The 19,188-nt window shown below is 44.8% G+C and overlaps 1 protein-coding gene across 1 annotated transcript in view; it reads right to left on the reverse strand.

Moving 5' to 3' along the window:
* Positions 1–7,086: 7,086 nt before the first annotated feature.
* The window catches only part of LOC140460392 (uncharacterized), a 78,096-nt gene continuing 65,994 nt past the window's right edge, over positions 7,087–19,188 (reverse strand). The window contains exon 3 of the mRNA XM_072554919.1: positions 7,087–8,187. Coding sequence (XP_072411020.1) covers positions 7,392–8,187 — 796 coding nt within the window. The 3' untranslated portion in view covers positions 7,087–7,391. The remainder of the gene's footprint in view (positions 8,188–19,188) is intronic.

Below are 19,188 nucleotides of genomic sequence, written 5' to 3' on the forward strand. Positions count from 1 at the left end.
CATCCAAGTAGCTTTGGAGGGATATGGGCCAAACACAGGCAAGTGTGACTAGTTCAGTTTGAGAACATAGTCAGCATGGATTAGTTGGACTGAAGGGTCTGTTTCTATGCTGTATGACTCTGTAACTGTTCTGTACTGGTCTTAAAAGCCATTTTCTCACCTTCCCCCATAAACATCCTCCTCTTTGTAGTTCAAAAATCAGATGAACTCCATCTTGAATATATTCAATAATTCCCTCACTGTAGACAGGCATCCCCACTTCTGAACTCAATTCCACTTGCTAATATACCGCTTGCATTGCTCGCTGCACCTGGTAACTGGCATTGACTGTTGTAGAAGGACGCTGAGGCCCCTTTGTACATCCACACGTCAGTCCTGATGAAGGGCCCGTGCCCGAAACGTCAACTCTCCTGCTCGTAGAATGTTGACTGCGCATTTCCAACACCACACTTTTCGACTCTGATCTCCAGCATCTGCTGTCCTCACTTTCTCCAAATCCCAATATGTCACCATTTAAATAATGCACTTTTCTGCATTTTTTAACTCCGCAAAGGCTCTAACTTCACATTGGAGTACTGAATTTGCCATGTGTTTGCCAATTGTGGTCTTCGGGAGACAGAGGGTAAACGCGGGGACCGGTTCGCCGAGCGTCACAGCTGGGTCTGCAGAGGCCGACCTGACCTCCCAATCACAACCCAATTACCCTTCCCACTCCATTTCTGACATGACCATCTTAGGCCGCCTCCATTGCCACAACAAACCAAACGACAAATTCGAGGAACACCACCACATCTTCCACCTGGGCAGCCTACTGCCTGGAGAACTCAACACTGAGTTCTCCAATTTCAAATAACCTCCTTCCCCACACCCCAAATCCCTTCCCAGGCTCATCCCCACCCCCCCCTGCCACCAATCAGATTCCTTCCTCCCAGTGACCAACCAGTTTGTACCCTCTGCCTGTCTCCACCTATCCCCAATTCACCACCCTGCTCCTAGCACACCCTTGTTCTGCAGCTCTCCCAACACCCACCCCCAGTCCTGAACAAGGGTGACACCCAAAGCAAGGAACATGCGCAATGCTTGTTGACACAGAGCAATATGCTCAGTGGTGATGCTGGTATTATTGACAGATTTTGAAGTGTCCAAATGCCAATAGGAGAAAAAAAAAGGTAGAACTTTCTTATGTCTTTTCCCTAGTGTAGGGGGTGAAGGTCTGCACTACAGGGCCTAGGTTCAGGGTGAGAGCAGAAAGATATAAAAGGTACCTCAGGGGCAACGTTTCCATGCAGAGGGAGGTGCGTGAATGGAATGAGCTGCCCGAGGAAGTGGTGGAGGCTGCTACAGTTAAAGCCCTTAAAAGGTCTCTGGATGGGTCTACGGACAGGAAGGGTTTAGAGGCAGATGAGCCAAGTGCTGGCAAGTGGGACTGGATTAATTTAGGATATCTGGTTGGCATGGACGGGTTGGCCCGAAGGGTCTGTTTCCGTGCTGTACATCTCTACCATTCTAAATAATAAAATGTATACTTTGATAAATTACAAACTATATCCATGTTAATAAGGTTTAGTACACCACACACTTCACTAACCATGCTCAACAGGGTCCTACCCCTTCAATGACTGAGGAACATCCGCCTCCAGAATGGTCACCGGCTCCTGCCTGCTGTACAGCCGGGCGGTGTGGCCGTGACACAGCAGCTGCACCAGGAAGGCGGCGGTGCCCAGTGACGGGTGTCTGCCCCGGGCCGCCCCTTCCCCGCTCGAGCGCCTTCTCCTCCCAACCGCCTTCACCCCCGCGTGACGTCAGCTCAGGGGGGTGGGCGGGGCCGGGGGAGCCTCACCGTCACCAAGCAACAGCGACCTCGCGCTGCAACTGCTGCTCCGTGAAGCGGGGAATCTGCATTTTAAAAGGGACATGGACATTTAACGGGCTATTTCTGCAAATAGATTGAAATGGACAAGATTACATTTCAAAGGGATGTAGGCACATTCAAAGGGATATCTTAATATGCAAAATGACGCAGTCATATCTAAATGAATCTACATTTCGAAGAGACGCTGCCCTATTTATCAATAGAAATGACCCTTTAAGAGACAGTCATACCTCAAGGGGTAAATATACATTATCGAGAGGCAAGATTGCGTTTAGAGGAACACAACACATTTAAAGGGCATAATTACATTTGAAGGGGCATTTTTATATTTAAAAAGACACATTGAAATCTCATAATTAAAAGTACATGGTAATACTTAGAAAGCATGACCACACAGTGCAGCCACTTTATAAGAAAAGGGATTTGGGCTGGGGCGCAGGGGAAGATTTAATTTTTAAGAAAGTAAGCAAGTTATTACGAGTTGGACTGATCTTGAAGGGGTGATGGCACCAGTAAGTGGCAAACGTTAATACAAAATTCTTGAAAAGAAAATGATTCCAGATATATGCGGATGCAGGGAAATAATTCAACAGAAGAGCCATTACAAATTTATGGAGCAAACAAAATCCTTTTGAGAGATATAAATGGGAGCATCAATATTTAAATAGGAATTCCAATTTTTGTTCTCCTCCCAAAATCTGTCTTGTCAGGGTGCAGTGTAAGCCAGCACAATTTGTTATGCCAGAGTAGGACTTGCAACTCAACCTCATTGTGTCCTCACCCAATATTCATATCTGTGTGCTTATCAGTCAAGGGAAAGAGGGGACGATGAAAAATACTGGTTTTGCCAGTGATGCTCACGTTCCATGAACAAATAAAACAGATCATGGTGCTGCCATCACTGCATAGGTCAGAATTAAATGATCAGAAAAATTCTGAACTCACGACAAACAGTTTGTGCACAATGCCGTTATTTCTACTTATTTTGATTGCGATTTAGTCTGTACCAAATTAAGAGTAACTTTGGTTTACGTTTCATTGGCAATTCTACATGTTGACTTTCTATTATCACAATCTCTTTAATTTTTTTATATGTATTTAAATTAATCTTCAGATTGTTCACAACTGAATAACATTACCAGACTGAAAATTCACAGCCTAAAAAATGTTTTGGCATTTGATGAAGTTATTTGTGCAATAGCAAATGAAATATCAAAGAAATACAAAGTTATGAGGAGGGATACATATCTTGTTTAACCAAGCACAATGGCAGTGCAGAGAATTTCAGAAATGCACAATAAATATTCACAGTGAGTTATTCAACTCATTCAAGAATTTCAAATTGTGTTTGAGGCAATTCAATGGCAAATGGCAACATTTGTTTGTTAATACACTCACCATAAATTGTGAATATGATTTTCATAAATAATCTATGTTTAATCCCAAATGGAACAATTAAGTGCAAAGTTACCTTCAACCATTTAATAAAACACTGCAAATTTTATTTCATATGAAAATACAATCATTTTATAAAATCTTTACAAAGGAAATATATTAAACAAAATAGCTTTCCTGGGTATCAATATTTACAACAGTAAAGCAGCTATTATTTGGCAATCGACCAACTAATTGAAATAATTTCAGAATAAATTAGCTGTTTCATTATTATATATTGAGATATTTTAATTAAAATGTCACAAAGGAAATCTTTAACATAAAGCAAAGTTCGATAAATTACAAAAGTATCTTGCAGAATTCACTTCAAATCATATCTGTTGAATCACAAAAAGATGATGCTCAATGTACTAAATGATGGACAAACATTGTAAAGAATGTATATATCTCAATTATATCTTAAATGAATATTTACTCTGCCTTGGACAACAACAACTGAAAGTTTTTTAACAAATTGACAACTACAATAGCAAAGCTTTAGAAAATTCACCACTGAGCCAAATCTTGCATAAAAGTTTTTTTCAGGAAATCCTTTAAAGATTTAAGGCTTCTCCAGCTTCAATTAGCTGAAAAAGAAAAAAATGCGTCTGGTTGGAGACATGAATAGAAAAGAATCAGAGGGATATGGACCAAATGTTGGCAAATGGGTCACTGGATTAATTTCGGATATTTGGTTGTCTGGACTGAAGGGTTTGCTTCTGTGCTCTACAACTCTATGACTCTATTTCAACATAGTCAGAATCAATTTCACAAAACTCGGATTAGGCCATTCATCCTTTACAGCCTGTCTAACTGCGCACATTTCGATGCAAGTTTCAGAAAGATTTCAGCAGTTCTTTTCAAAAAGTGAACATATATTCAGAAACATTGTTAAAGTCTGAAAGTATCAATGTAACTATTCTCAATGTGAAAGATCAGCCATTTCAGAAAGTCATTTAAATGTAGAGCTTTTCTAACAATAGGTTGTCCCAATATCGAGTCAGACTGACATTATTGTTCGAAAAGCTCTGCATTTAATGACATTCTTGAAGGTAATTTAAAACAAATTCTGGGATTAATGTACCAAAGAACAGAAGCCCATTCTGAAATATGAAAGATTTAATCTAAAATTGTTTAGTGAAGGACATCTCCATGACCGTGGACTCCTTTGGCTATAAATTCTGTGATCATGATCTTATTGTCCATGACCACCTGATGAAAGAGCAGCATTCTGAAATGGAGTGATCAGTAAAAATGTCTCATTTGGATCCCCCAAGGTTAGAAATGGAAGCATATCTCTTCAAGGTTACAGTTTGATTTGCCCTTTCAACGTTCTTGAAATGTAAGGTGTTCCATTGTAGTGTTCAATTCTGATCCATTAAAATCAGTATCCAGTCTCATCTGAGTGTAGAACCAACAAAAACTTTTCGGTTTGCTTTTTAGATGTGACATCTTCTCTCCCTCCCTCTCGGGTGACCCAACAGGACTACCAGAGCTGGAAGTACCACACTTGAAATACGATTGCTGACCTACAGTTTTCTTGTGCTGTTGAATATAAGGATTTAAAAGCTGCTCGCCTGATCTCTCACAAAAGCACAAAAACAGACTGCTCACCCATGTCTGCGTAGAGGAGAAATTTCAGGTGGAACAGATCATAAAATAACTGTTACCAGTCCCACAACACGTGTTTCCCATGGACAAAGTTAAAAATCTCACAACACCAGGTTATAAACCAACAGATTTATTCGGAAACACTAACGTTTGGAGCACCACTCTCTTATCAGGTTGGTTGTGGAGAATGAGATCATGTTCATGGAATTTATAGCCAAAGGAGTCCAGTGTCATGGAGATGTCATATATTAAACAATTTTAGATTAAATCTTTCATCTTTTAGAATGGGTTTCTGCTCTTTGGCATGTTAATTCCAGAACTTGTTTTTAATTACCTTCTCAAGAAAGTCATTCAAATGCAGAGCTTTTCTAACAATAGGTGTGAATTCTGTCTGGGTCCCAGTGTTGAGTCAGACAGACATTTTTCTTAGAAATGTTGTGCATTTAAATTACATTCTTGAGAAGGTAGTTTTTAGATTAGGGTGTAGGTTAGGTTCGATTGGCCATGCGAAATTACCCTTATTGTTCAGGATATGCAAGGTAGGGGGGATTAGCTATGAGAAATATGAAGTAAGGGAGTGGGTCTGGGTGGCAATGGTGCTAAATGCCTTCTTAACCATCCAGTCTACCAGTTCTTTGCAGGTTGCATCACTATGTATCTGAACCCTCTTACGTCTCTGTTTTAACTATACAAGCCTTGTCCTTCCTCGTTTTAGCAAAATGCAACCCCTTGCTTTTATTCATACCTCTCTCATATACGCACACCCTAACACTCTCACACACTCACAGATTAATACTCCATCACATTTAACCAAGCATGCACACACTCTTACATGCACTCTCACATACAAACTCACATGCGCACACACACTCATGCACACACACACAACTCTATGGAGTGAATTTTTATTGGCAGAATTATATTTGCAGATACTTTCAATTTTGCTCACAAAGCACACAATCTACAAGCAGTCAATCCATGTAATATTTTATATATTCCTACGTTAAAAACAGAACGAGTCTAATTCAAGATTGGGATACTGACAGACTCGAACCTCACAACTTTAATGTATTGTGGGAGCTGAGATGTCACTATTTTTTTAAAATATAAAACCATAAGTCATCTCAAGAACATGACTTAGATGTTGTTCTTGGAGTAACATATTAATGAACCGAAACCTGCAACCCATTCTAAAAGATATCAGTTGCATGACACTGTGAATTTTGCTATAAGATCGATGTCTTATGATCCTGCTCCACAGCTACCTGTGGAAGGAGCAGCGCTCTGAAAGCTAGTGCTTCCAAATAACCTGTTGGACTATAACCTGGTCTTGTGTGATTTTTAACTTTATCCACCCCAGTGGTTTCTAGTGAACACAGCCCAGACCTCCCAGTAAACTTTACAATGCCAATGAAACAACACAGTACCTGCACTCCTGAAAAATTTACAACTTCTAATGATACTAGCTACCCATTCACTGCTCCATCTGATACACAACATTGCAAACTTAGTGCAGGAGGCTGAAAGAAACGAACAGCTTCAAAACAAAAATCCTCTTGGAGCTCAAAACTTTGAATGAGATTCTGAGCCCACGGTAAGTTCAGGTAATCTTTATTGTGACCCAACTTTGTTAAAGCTTCAGATCCTCCTTAGGCGACTGACTGTGTGGAGTTTGCACGTTCTCCCAGTGTCTGCGTGGGTTTCCACCGGGTGCTCCGGTTTCCTCCCACAGTCCAAAGATGTGCAGGTCAGGTGAATTGGCCATGCTAAATTGCCCGTAGTGTTAGGTAAGGGGTAGATGTAGATGTAGATGTAGGGGTATGGGTGGGTTACGCTTCGGCGGGGCGGTGTGGACTTGTTGGGCCGAAGGGCCTGTTTCCACACTGTAAGTAATCTAATCTAATCTAAAAAGGTGTAGAAAAAGTAGCTGCTTTTTAAACAGCTCAAGGTCAAAGCACACATACTCCTCACTCCCCCATCCTACCTCACTTTCTTTACTATTGGTCATCACCGAGTTGTCCCTTTGTAATTGGATCCTTGGTACAGCCGTAACCTGGAGGAAGTATTGCCTCACTCAGCAATTTCAACCCATACCGTCTCCTAGTAAGTTTCTCCCTGCTCATCTGCCAGGGGCTGAGTGGGGGGGGGGGGGGGGGGGGGGGGGGGGGAAAGAGGGGAGGTGCTGGGCAGTGTAGTGTTAACCACACAGCTGTGGATCTGGAGTCACGTGTAGGATAGACCAGGTAAAGGATGCAGCTGGGTGACTGAATGAATCCTTTCCCACAATGGCAGTTTCCTTCCCTAAAAAAAGAGTATGCGTGAATCAGATGGGCCCCCCACCCTAAAAACGGTTTCATCATCAGATTCTGAACTGCAGATTTCTGACAGAATTCCAATTCCGTGATCTTGCCATGGCCGGATTCAAACTCAGGAGTCCCCGGAACTGGGTTGATAGTCCAGTCCCTAATGGCACTCAGTTGTTGCTCCTCCAATCACCCTGTGATGGCACGTGAACACGTTGGTGCCTCCGCAGGTGGGAGGAGCAGGTGAAGGCCTTCCCACACTCTGTGCAGCCGAAGGGCTTCTCCCCAGTGTGGATCCGCTGGTGGGTCTGGAGATTGGAGGAATCGCTGAACCCCTTCCTGCACTCAGGGCAGCTGAAGGGCCACTCCCCTGTGTGAACCCTCTGGTGTCTCAGCAGGATGGAGGAATTGCTGAAGGCCTTCCCGCACTCTGTGCAGGGGAATGGCCTCTCCCTCATATGGATCTGCCGGTGGGTCAGCAGAGTGGTGGAATTGCTGAAGGCCTTCCTGCACTCTGGGCAGCTGAAGGGCTTCTCCCCAGTGTGGAGACGCTGGTGCTTCCACAAGTTGCTCACCTGACTAAATCCCTTCCCGCACTTGGGGCAGGTGAACGGCCTCTCCCCTGTGTGGACCCGCTGGTGAGTCAGCAGGTGGGAGGAATTGCTGAAGGCCTTCCCACACTCGGGGCAGCTGTAGGGCCTCTCCCCCGTGTGGACCCGCCAGTGGGTCAGCAGGTCAGAGGAATGTCTGAATGCCTTCTTGCACTCGGAGCAAGAAAACGGCCTCTCACCAGTGTGGAGTCGCTTGTGGGTCTGGAGGTTGAAGGAATTGCTGAAGGCCTTCCCGCACTCGGGACATGGGAACGGCCTCTCCCCTGTATGGACCCGCTGGTGAGTCCGCAGGGCAGAGGCCTGGGTAAAGCCCTTCCCACACTCAGGGCAGCTGAAGGGCCTCTCTCCGGTGTGACTGCGCCGATGAGTCTCCAGGGCAGATGGGACACAGAAGCCTTTCCCGCAGTCACCACACTTCCATGGTTTCTCCACAGGGCGGGATTCCTCAGATTTCTCCATGACCGAAGCTTCAGCCGCACACAAATGCGTGTAGAGCCCCTTCGCACCGTGATTTCCTCTTAACAGGCGGTATAGCTGTTACACTCTCCACACTCAGTGCACTGCAACAGTAGGTCTGTCATCCAGTCCCACTGATACTGGAAATGTACTCAAACAGGAACCAAAAAGCTTTGCTCCTTCTCACAGAATCACAGTAAAAAATCGTTGTGGTCCTGATGGATTGAGTGACCGTCAGACATTGACACCAAAGTGAAGACTGCTGACTCTGGAGAGTCACTGTCAAAAAGTACGGCACTGGAAAAGCTCAGCAGATCAGGCAGCATCCGAGGAGCAGGAGAGTTGACGTTACAGTTAATTTTGAAACTTGTGTCTTCAGATCTTCAAATGCTGTAAAAAGAGAATATTAAGTCATCACTGTCAGTTCTGCTTTTTGCAGAACATTCTTTTCTTTTATTATTCCACAAAACAGAAAGCGTCATCCCATTCTCTCTCTCTCCCCCTCTGTTCTCACTCCACTTTAAGTAATTCTCCTGAAGGTGCTGATTCAGGATTTTACAGGTGCAGAAAAGCAAAAACGTCAAGGCTTATCTCTCTGAAACTCCACCTGAAAGTTAATATCTTTCACGTCATTGGCATAATGCTGAGAGTGAGCAGGTCTGATTTGGAAAGCAAAATAAAGTGTGCCAATTCAGGATGAGCCTGCAATGCAGCTTCTTGAGGAACAACCTCAAGAAATGGTTAATGTCCCCGGGAAGGGAAGCATAATGAGACTACAAGGTATTAACACCGACACCAGAGAGAGAAACAGAACATACAGACGTGGCAAACGTTACTGGAAAGCCAGAATCATAGAGATATACACACAGAAACAGACATAGGCATTTAAGTCAAACTATTCTGTGCTGACCCGATATCCTAAATTAATCTAGTGACATTTGCCAGCACGTGTTCCCTGGCCCTCTGAACCGTTCGTTTTGATACACCCGTGCAGATGCCTTTTAAATGATACCAGCCTCCATACTTTCTCTGGCAGGTCATTCCATACACACATTCACACCCGACCAAACCTTGTGAAAAAATTGCCTCCTTTGGTCTCTTTTAAATCTCCACGCCCCCTCCCCCTAAACCAATCACCCTCTAGTTCTGGACTCCCCCACCCCAAGGAAAAGACCATGTGTATTTACCCTATCCATGCTCCTTATGATTTTATAAAAGTCTATAATGTTACCCCTAAGATTCTGGCGCGGGCTGGGGAAAACAGCCCCACCCTATCCTTCCGTCCCTCCTCACCCGGGCAATTAAGACACATACCTGAGTTTGCAGAGTCTGCTCCCTCCCTGGATTCACTCCAGTTACTACCAGAGAACAGATTTTCTCCCTCTTAGATTGAACAGTTGCTCAGCGAAAGGGTTTTACTCTGAAACGAGCAGAGCCACTTCCGCGTTGTGACGTCATCGATGGGTCGATGCGGGAAAAGGAGAGACAGGAAGGGGAGGGGCGAACAGCGAGGAGGGGGCGGAGCGATAGGGCGGAGAGACGATTGGGGTCAGGGGCGGGGCGACAGAGTGGAGCGAGAGGCGGGTACGGAGGCGGAGTGCGGCCGGGACAGTGGGAGGAGCAAGTGTCGAGCGACGGCCCACGAGATAGGGCGTGACGAAACAAAGGGGCGGGGCGAACGGCGGCTCCGCACTGCGCCTGCTCCGAATTGACGAACCGCACTGTTCTGCACAGTTTGCAAAAATCTTTTCCCTTCAGAGAATCCGCACAATGTAGAAGCAGGTCACCCGGCCCAATGAGACCACACCGACCCTCCGAAGGGTAACCCACCCACATCCATTCCCTTTCCTCTCCTGCCCGATATTTACCCCCCGAATAGACCTCACCTGCACATATCTAGGCACTATGGGTAATTTAACATGGTGAATCCACCCTAATCTGCACATCCCTGGACCATGTGGGGAAATTTAGCATAGCCAATCCACCCTCACCCATCACAGATTAACTACTCTCCGGGAAAAACAGCTCCTCCTAAACTCTACCTTAAATCTACTCCCCCTAATTTTATGGCCGAGTCTCATCCACCAACAGAAACTACTAGACAAGGCAGGGAGCTGGTGGGCGTGCGTCTGGATGGCATGCTCTTCAGAGGGGTTGAATGGCCTACTTCCACACTGTGGAGATTGAATGATTTATTGCAGTCGTGTTTGCCCCGGATCACAGCGCGCAGAACTACCCACCTTCCACCAAATCAAAAGACAAGTCCCACCCTGCCCTCTCGTATGTGTGTTATCTGTCTGCTTAATCGTTTCCAGTGAATACGGCCCAAACCCCGCTGCTGTCAGTAAACTTTAAAATGCTCAGGAAACAATGTAACGAGGACATGCCGCAACCCAAAGGACTAGCCACGCTACCATACATCAGGAGCATTTCTGAACTGACAGCCAGACTACTGCGACCACTAGGACTCATAACAGCACACAAACCAACAGCCACGCTCAGACAACAACTCACCAGAATGAAGGACCCGATACCCAACATGAGCAAAACTAATCTAGTGTACAAAAATCCCATGCAAGGTCTGCACAAAACACTACATAGGACAAACAGGAAGACAGTTAACGATCCGTATACACGAACACCAACTAGCCACGAAACGACACGACCAGCTATCCTTAGTAGCCACACACACAGACGACAAGCAACATGACTTCGACTGGGACAACACTACCATTATAGGGCAAGCCAAATAAAGAACAGCCAGGGAATTCCTAGAGGCATGGCATTCATCCACAGACTCTACCAACAAACACATCGACCTGGACCCAATATACCGGCCACTACAGCGGACAGCTGGAAATGACAACTGAAAGCGGCAGAGACAGGCCACTATAAATGCCGGAGGAAACAGCACAGAAGCACTTCACAGGAGGCTCCCAAGCACTGAGGATGTCACCTAGACAGGGGACGAAACGTTTGCAAGACAAATTCCCACTCAGCGAACAGAATCACAACAACGAGCACCCGAGCTACAAATCTTCTCCCAAACTTTGAAAACAATGTAATACCTGAGGTACTGAAAACCGTAAGGTTTCTAATGATAACAGTGACTGATTCACTCCTTCTGATGTACAGCAGTGGAAATACAATGTTGGAGGCTGAAAGAAATGAGCAGTTTAAAACAAGAACCCACCTAACCCTTCACTTAGCACCCCACTCAGCACACTGTACATACTGCCGGTAAACCTTAAAGCACTTCATCCCCACAGTGCAATGAATTCCCACTTTCCACTAAAATTCTGGATGTACTCATTCACTCAGTTGCTGTCCCACAAATTAAAGATTTCACTGTAACTTGTTCTGTGCAATGAACCAGAATTGATCAGGGACCTCGAAGTGAAGGAGCCATTGAGAAGTAGTGACCATAATACAATACGCTTCAATCTCCAATTTGAGAGGGAGAGGGTACAATCGGAAGTGACAGTATTTCTGTTGAATAAAGGGAACCATGGAGCTATGAGGGAGGAGCTGGCCAAAGTTCAATAGTGCAATACCTTGGCAGGGATGACAGTGGAGGAACAATGGCAGATATTTCTGCGTATAATGCAGAAGATGCAGGATCAGTTCATTCCAAAAAGAAAGAAAGATCCTAGGAGGAGGCATGGGTGGCCGTGGCTGATGAGGGAAGTTAAGAAACATATAAAGTTAAAAGAGAAAAAGTATAACATAGCAAAGATAAGTGGGAAAATGGAGGACTGGGAAGCTTTTAAAGAACAACAGAGGATTACTAAGAAGGAAATACACACAGAAAAAAATGAGGTACCAAGGTAAACTGGCCAAAAATATAAAGGAGGATAGTAAAAGCTTTTTTAGGTACTTGAAAGGCAAAAAAGTGGTTAAGACTAAAATTGGGCCCTTGAAGAAAGGCGAATATGTTACGGGGAACAAAGAAATGGCAGAAGAATTGATTTGGCACTTCAGATCTGTGTTCACTGGGGAAGACACAAGCAATCACCCTGAAGTAACAGTGGCTGAAGGACCTGAACTTAAGGGAATTTATAGTTGCCAGGAATTGGTGTTGGAGAGACTGTTAGGTCTGAAGGTTGATAAGTCCCCGGGGCCTGATGGACTACATCCCAGGGTACTGAAGGAGGTGGCTCCAGAAATCGTGGATGCGTTGGTGATTATATTCCAGAGTTCGATAGATTCGGGATCAGTTCCTTCGGATTGGAGGGTGGCTAATGTTGTACCACTTTTTAAGAAAGGTGGGAGAAAGAAAACAGGAAATTATAGAGCAGTTAGTCTGACCTCAGTGGTGGAAAAGATGCTGGAGTGTATTATAGGGGATGAAATTATGACATATCTGGATAGTAGTAACAGAATAGGTCAGAGTCAGCATGGATTTATGAAGGGGAAGTCATGCTTGACTAATCTTCTGGAATCTTTTGAGGATGTAACTCTGAAGATGGATGAGGGAGATCCAGTAGATGTCGTGTACCTGGACTTTCAGAAAGCTTTTGATAAAGTGCCACATAGGAGGTTAGTGAGCAACATTAGGGCACATGCTATTGAGGGAAAAGTACTAACTTGGATTGAAAGTTAGTTAGTTGGCTGACAGGAAACAGAGTAGTGATAAATGGCTCCATTTCGGAATGGCAGGCAGTGACCAGTGGGGTATTGCAGGGATCAGTGCTGGGACTGCAGCTTTTTACAATATATATTAATGATATAGAAGATGGTATGAGTAATAACATTAGCAAATCTGCTGATGATACAAAGCTGGGTGGCAGGGTGAATTGCGAGGAGGATGTTAGGACATTACAGGGTGACCTGGACAGGTTAGGTGAGTGGTCAGATGCATGGCAGATGCAGTTAAATGTGGATAAATGTATGGTTATCCACTTTGGTGGCAAGAACAGGAAGGCAGATTACTATCTAAATGGAATCAATTTATGTAAAGGGGCAGTACAAAGAGATCTGGGTGTTCTTGTACACCAGTCAATGAAGGTAAGCATGCAGGTACAGCAGGTAATGAAGAAGGCTAATAGCATGCTGGCCTTCATAACAAGAGGAATTGAGTATAGAAGCAAAGAGGTTCACTGGCCACTTGGGTGTTTTCCCTTTTCAGAATTGGACCATTTTGTAGAAGCAAAGAGGTGCTTCTGCAGCTGTACAGGGCCCCGGTGATACCACACCTGGAGTACTGTGTGCAGTTCTGGTCTCCAAATTTGAGGAAAGTCATTCTAGCTATTGAGGGAGTGCAGTGTAGGTTCATGAGGTCAATTCCTTGAATGGCGGGACTACCTTACGTTGAAAGGTTGGAGCGACTGGGCTTATATACCCTTGAGTTTAGAAGGGCTATAAGATTATTAAAGGATTGGACACTCTGGAGGCAGGAAACATGTTTCCGCTGATGGGTGAGTGCCGAACCAGAGGACACAGCTTAAAAATACGGGGTAGACCATTTAGGACAGAGATGAGGAGAAACTTCTTCACCCAGAGAGTGGTGGCTTTGTGGAATGCTCTGCCCCAGAGGGCAGTGGAGGCCCAGTCTCTGGATTCATTTAAGAAAGAGTTGGATAGAGCTCTCAACGATAGTGGAATCAAGGTTTATGGAGCTAAGGCAGGAACAGGATACTGATTAAGGATGATCGGCCATGATCATATTGAAAGGTGGTGCAGGCTCAAAGGGCAGAATGGCCTACTCCTGCACCTATTGTCTATTGCTCCCAGTAAGGGCAAAGCTGCTCTGAAAGTGCTCTGACTCTACTGCTTTCAGCAAAGCTGATTAGAGTTAAAAAGCATGGAAACAGACCCTTCGGCCCAGCTTGTCATGCCAACCAAATATTCTAAATTAACCTCGTCGCATTTGGCCCATATCCCTCTAAATCCTTCCTATTCATGTACCTATCCAGACGCCTTTTAAATGTTGTCATTATCTGGTAGTTTGTTCCACACATGCACCATCCTCTGCATGAACACCTTGCCGGTCACGTCCCTTTTAAAACATTCCCCTCTCACCTCAAACATATGCCCTCTAGATTTGGACTCCCCTACCCTGGGGAAAAGTGCTTGGGTATTTACCCTATCCATGCCCCTCATAAACATCTGTAAGATCACCCCATAGTCTCCAATTCTCCAGGGAAAATATCCCTGGCCTCTTCAGCCTCTCACTATAGGTCACAAGCATGGCAACAGCCTTGTATATCTTCTCCAACCAATTCCAAAGTTTCACAACCTCTTTGCTACAGCAGGGAGACCAGAACTGAACACAGTATTCCAAAACTGGCCTAAACAATGTCTTATACAGCTGCAAAATGCAGCACCTCTCATTTCTCTAAATTAAACTCCATCTGCCACTCCTCGGCCCATTGGCCCACCTGAACAAATCTAATTTATAATGAACTCTCTTTCCTCTCTTATTCCCTAGAAGCTGAAAATCTCCATCCCACATACTCTCTTTCCATTTGCCGAAACTAATCCCTGCTGTACCTCATCCTGAAGGGTCTGCTTCATGCTGACTAACAGGCCCACACTCAGGAGAGATCTAATTGAAACACAGAGAATACTGAATGGCCTGGATACAGTGGACGTTGGGAAGATGTTTCCGTTGGTAGGAGAGACTCAGACCCGAGGGCACAGCGTCAGAGAAAAGAGAAGGCCTTTTAGAAAATAGATAAACATAAAACTCTTCAGCCAGATAGTGGTGAATCTATGGAATTCATTGCCACAGAAGGTTGCAGAGGCTAGGTCACTGAGTATATTTAAGACTGAGACATATGTTCTTGAGTACCAAGGGGATCGAGGGTTATGGAGAGAAAGCAAGAGAATGGAATTGAGAAACCTATGAGGTACAATTGAATGGTATGAGCAGACTTGATGGGCTGAATGGCCTACTGTCTGCTCCTATGTCTTATAGTCTCTTGCTGTCCTGGACACAGAGTGAGAACTGGGAACAGCAGTCGGCCATTTGTTTTTTTGAGCCTGCATAAGCATTGAACAGATCATAACCGGATATGAATCTAACTACATCTAAGTGGATAGGCTGGGACTTTTTCACTGGAACACAGCAGGCTGCGAGGTGACCTTATAGAGGTTTATAAAATCATGAAGGATATAGATGAGGTGAACGGCGGGTCTTCTTTCACTGGGGTGGTTTCAAGATTAGGGAGCAAATTTTGACAGTGAGTGGAGAAAGATTTTAAAAAGACATGAGGGGCACCAGTTTGTTTTAAAAAAACACAGAGCGTGGTTTGTGTGTGGAATAAATGTCCAGAGGAAGGATGCAGGTACCGTAACAACGTTTCAAAGAAATTTGGACAAGTCCATGAATAGGAAATGTTTGGAGGGATATGGGCCAAACACAGGCAGCTGGGACTAATTTAGTTTGAAAACATAGTCAGCATGGACTAGTTGGACTGAAACTGTTCTAAAACCATTTCCTTGCCTTCCCCCATAAACATCCACTTATTTGTTGTTCAAAAATCAGACAAACTCAGCCTTGAATACACTCAATGACCCCCCCTAACTGCAGGAAGACATCCCACTTCTGAACTCAATTCCTCTTGTTAAAATACCACTTGCCTTGCTGATTGCTTGCTGACCCTGTCTGACAACTGGTATTGACTGGTTTCAATTACATTCACACATCATTCCTGATGAAGGGCTCATGCCCAAAATGTCAACTCTCCTACTCCTTGAATGCTGCCTGACCTGCTGTGCTTTTCCAGTGCCACACTTTTCGACTCTGATTTCCAGCATCTGCAGTCCTCACTTTCTCCACACCCCAATACATCACCATTTAAACAATACACCTCCTTTCTGCTTTTTTTCACACCATAGGCTATAATTTTACATTGTGGGATTGCATTTGCCATGTGTTAGCCAATTGTGGACTTCTCTACATCGGGGAGACTTGGAGAACCCATTGTGCCTGGGCCCGCAGAGGCCGACCGGAACTCCCAGTCACCAGCCATTTTAATTCCCCTTCCCACTCCCTTTCTCACATGACCATCTTTGACGTCCTCCCTTACCACAATGAATCAAACTGCAAATTGGAGGAACAACATCTCATCTTCCGCCCGGGCTGCGTAGAGTTGGGAGGACTCAACATTGGGGAACTCAATTTCAAATAAGCTCCCTATCTTTCTAGCTCCTCCTCCTCCCTGCCATCAACCAGATTCATTCCTCTCATTGATGGGGGCTAGAGGGTGGGGCTGGGGAGAACAGAAAGAGAATGGACGGGGGCTGGGTGGAGCTGTGGAGAACAGAGAGAGAGAATGGACGGGGGAGCAGAGCGTGCGGGAGAGGAGAAGGACTTGGGGGGGAGAGAAAGGCCTGCAGGGCAGAGCGTGGGGGACCCAGAGAATGGGGGAGAAGGGTCTGAGAGGGAGAATGTGGGGGTAGAGTGTTGGGGGGGGCAGGAGAGAGAATGGTGTGGGGTGCAGAACGTGAGGAGAGAGAGAATGGACGGGGGCAGAAGATGGGTGGAGAGAGAGAATGAGTGGCAAGGAGAGGGTGGGGGCGGTGGAAGAATGGACAGCAGAGAGTTGGTGGAGAGAGAGAATAGACAGGGAACAGAGAGATGGAGAGCAGAGGGTGAGGGGAGAGAGGGAGGATAGATGGGGTCAGAGGGCGGGGAGAGGGAAATGGACAAGGGGCATTGTGGGTGGCAGGGTGGAAATGGACAGGAGGAGCTGTGGATGGACAGGGGATGCTGAGGGTGGGGGGAGGGGAACGGAAAGGAGGTGCTGTGGGTAGCAAGAAGGGAATAAGTGACCTCAAGGACAATTGTTTTATGCAGAGGGTTGTGTGTGTGTGTCTGTGTGTGTGTCTGTCTGTCTGTCTGTCTGTCTGTGTCTGTGTGTGTGTGTAAAACAAGCTGCCAGGGAAGTGGTGGAGATGGGTACAATTACAATATTTAAAAGGCATCTGGGAGGGATATGGGCCAAAGGCTGGAACTTGGGACTGGGTCAGCTTGGGACATCTGGTCAGCATGGATGAGTTCAACCAAAGGATCTGTTTCCATGCAGTATGTCTCTAGATATCTATAACTGTATGATTGAAACCAGACCTTTTTACTGATAATCTTCCTGCTGGACTTTTGTAGTGCACTCAGTTTCAGGAGATTTGTGGTGGGTATAAGTGGCACATGTCTCCTATCATGGGAATTCTGGAAAATATAAAAGGGCTGATAAAAGTACTTCACCTTTGGGAACACTGGGTCTTGTGGAAGCAGGGCATTTGACAAACCTTTTCAGAGAAATTTCCTCCAACTGGTGCACTATAGACAGATTTCCCACGGAACATTACACAGATATTAAGAATGTTACCTTCTGTAAAACATTTTCCTGAAAAATGCAGAAGAATTCAACTTGCTAATGTGAAACAAATGTTGGAGAAAAAGGAAACTGCCAAGATCAAAAGGCTGATGAATCTCAACATTTATCAGATTGTTTCAAGAACAGAAAAATCTGTACTGGAGACACCCTGAAAAGGGTTGTCTCATACCTATTCCTTCAATTAGTTTTGTATGTCTTAATTGTTAAGTCATACCTAGTACATGGAAAGATGGCTATGGTTTGTGGAAGTCAGTCATCTCGGCTTCAGGACAACTCTGCAGGAGTTCATAGGCCAAACCATCTTTTTCAATGACCTTCCTACATCATAAGTTCAGAAGTGGAGATGTTGCAATAATTGCAGATGTTCAGCACTATAAACAACTCCTCATAAACTGAAGCAGTTCAGTTTGAAATGCTACAAGATCTTAACCATATCCAATGGGCTGATGAGTGGCAAGTAACATGAATGCCACGCAAATGTCACACAATGACTCATCCCCAAAAGTGATAATCTGACCACTGACCTGTGATATCAACAATGTTACTGTCACTAAGTACCCCACGATCAACAGCCTTGGGGTTTACCATTGAACAGAAACTCAACTCGATGAACCATATATACACAGTGGCTACAAGAGCAGGTCAGAGGCCAGAAATACTGCAGTGAGTAACTCACCTCCTGACTCTCCAAAATGTGTTCCAATTTCTACAAGCCACAAGTCAGCAGTGTAATGGAATACTCCCCACTAGCTTGGATGGGGTTGCAGCTTCAACTGTATTTGAAACGCTTCATACCATCCAGGTCAATGTTGCCTGCTTGATTGGTACCATATCCACTGTTCAGAAGCAGTAGTGTGTAGTATCTACAAGACGCACTGCAAAAATTTACCAAAGCACCTTACAAATTGCCTTTCAAACGAACAACCACTTCCATCTAGAAGGACCAGGAAAACAGATACATGGGAACACAACCTCTTGCAAGTACCCCTCCAAGCCACTTACCATCTTGACTTGGAAATGTATTACTGTTCCTTCAGTGTCACTGGTCCAAATCCTGGAATTCCTTCCCTGAAGACATTGTGGGTCACCGGACAGGATGTGGACTGCAAAGGTTCAAGAAGGCAGCTCACCATCACATTCTCAAGGAGAACCAAATGCTGGCCAGCCAGTGACGCCCATGTACCAGAAGTAGATTTTAATAAATTATTGTAACAGCGAGTTGGAATCTGCAAACTAAAGAGAATCAACGTTAAGAAGGGTCAGATGGAGAGCATTGATTCGGTGCTTATTTGAGAACAGATAAAGAGTGATTATACTGACACTGACTTGGAACTAGAGTTTAGAGTTTAAACACCTGTAGTGTTCTACTCAATGCATAAATCTAAAATCGCTGAAAGATTTGCCCCTGACGTGTACTTCATTAACACATGAATAGGACAATTAAGAAGGCATATGGGATACTGGATTTCATGACATTAATGGCGCCTTCAATTCCCACAATCGCATGCGATCGAGAAACCTCTCTATGGGGTCCTGGCAGTGCGCATGCGTGCGGTAAG

This window comes from Chiloscyllium punctatum, chromosome 36 (genome assembly GCF_047496795.1).
Source record: "Chiloscyllium punctatum isolate Juve2018m chromosome 36, sChiPun1.3, whole genome shotgun sequence".
Classification (NCBI taxonomy): Eukaryota; Metazoa; Chordata; class Chondrichthyes; order Orectolobiformes; family Hemiscylliidae; genus Chiloscyllium; species Chiloscyllium punctatum.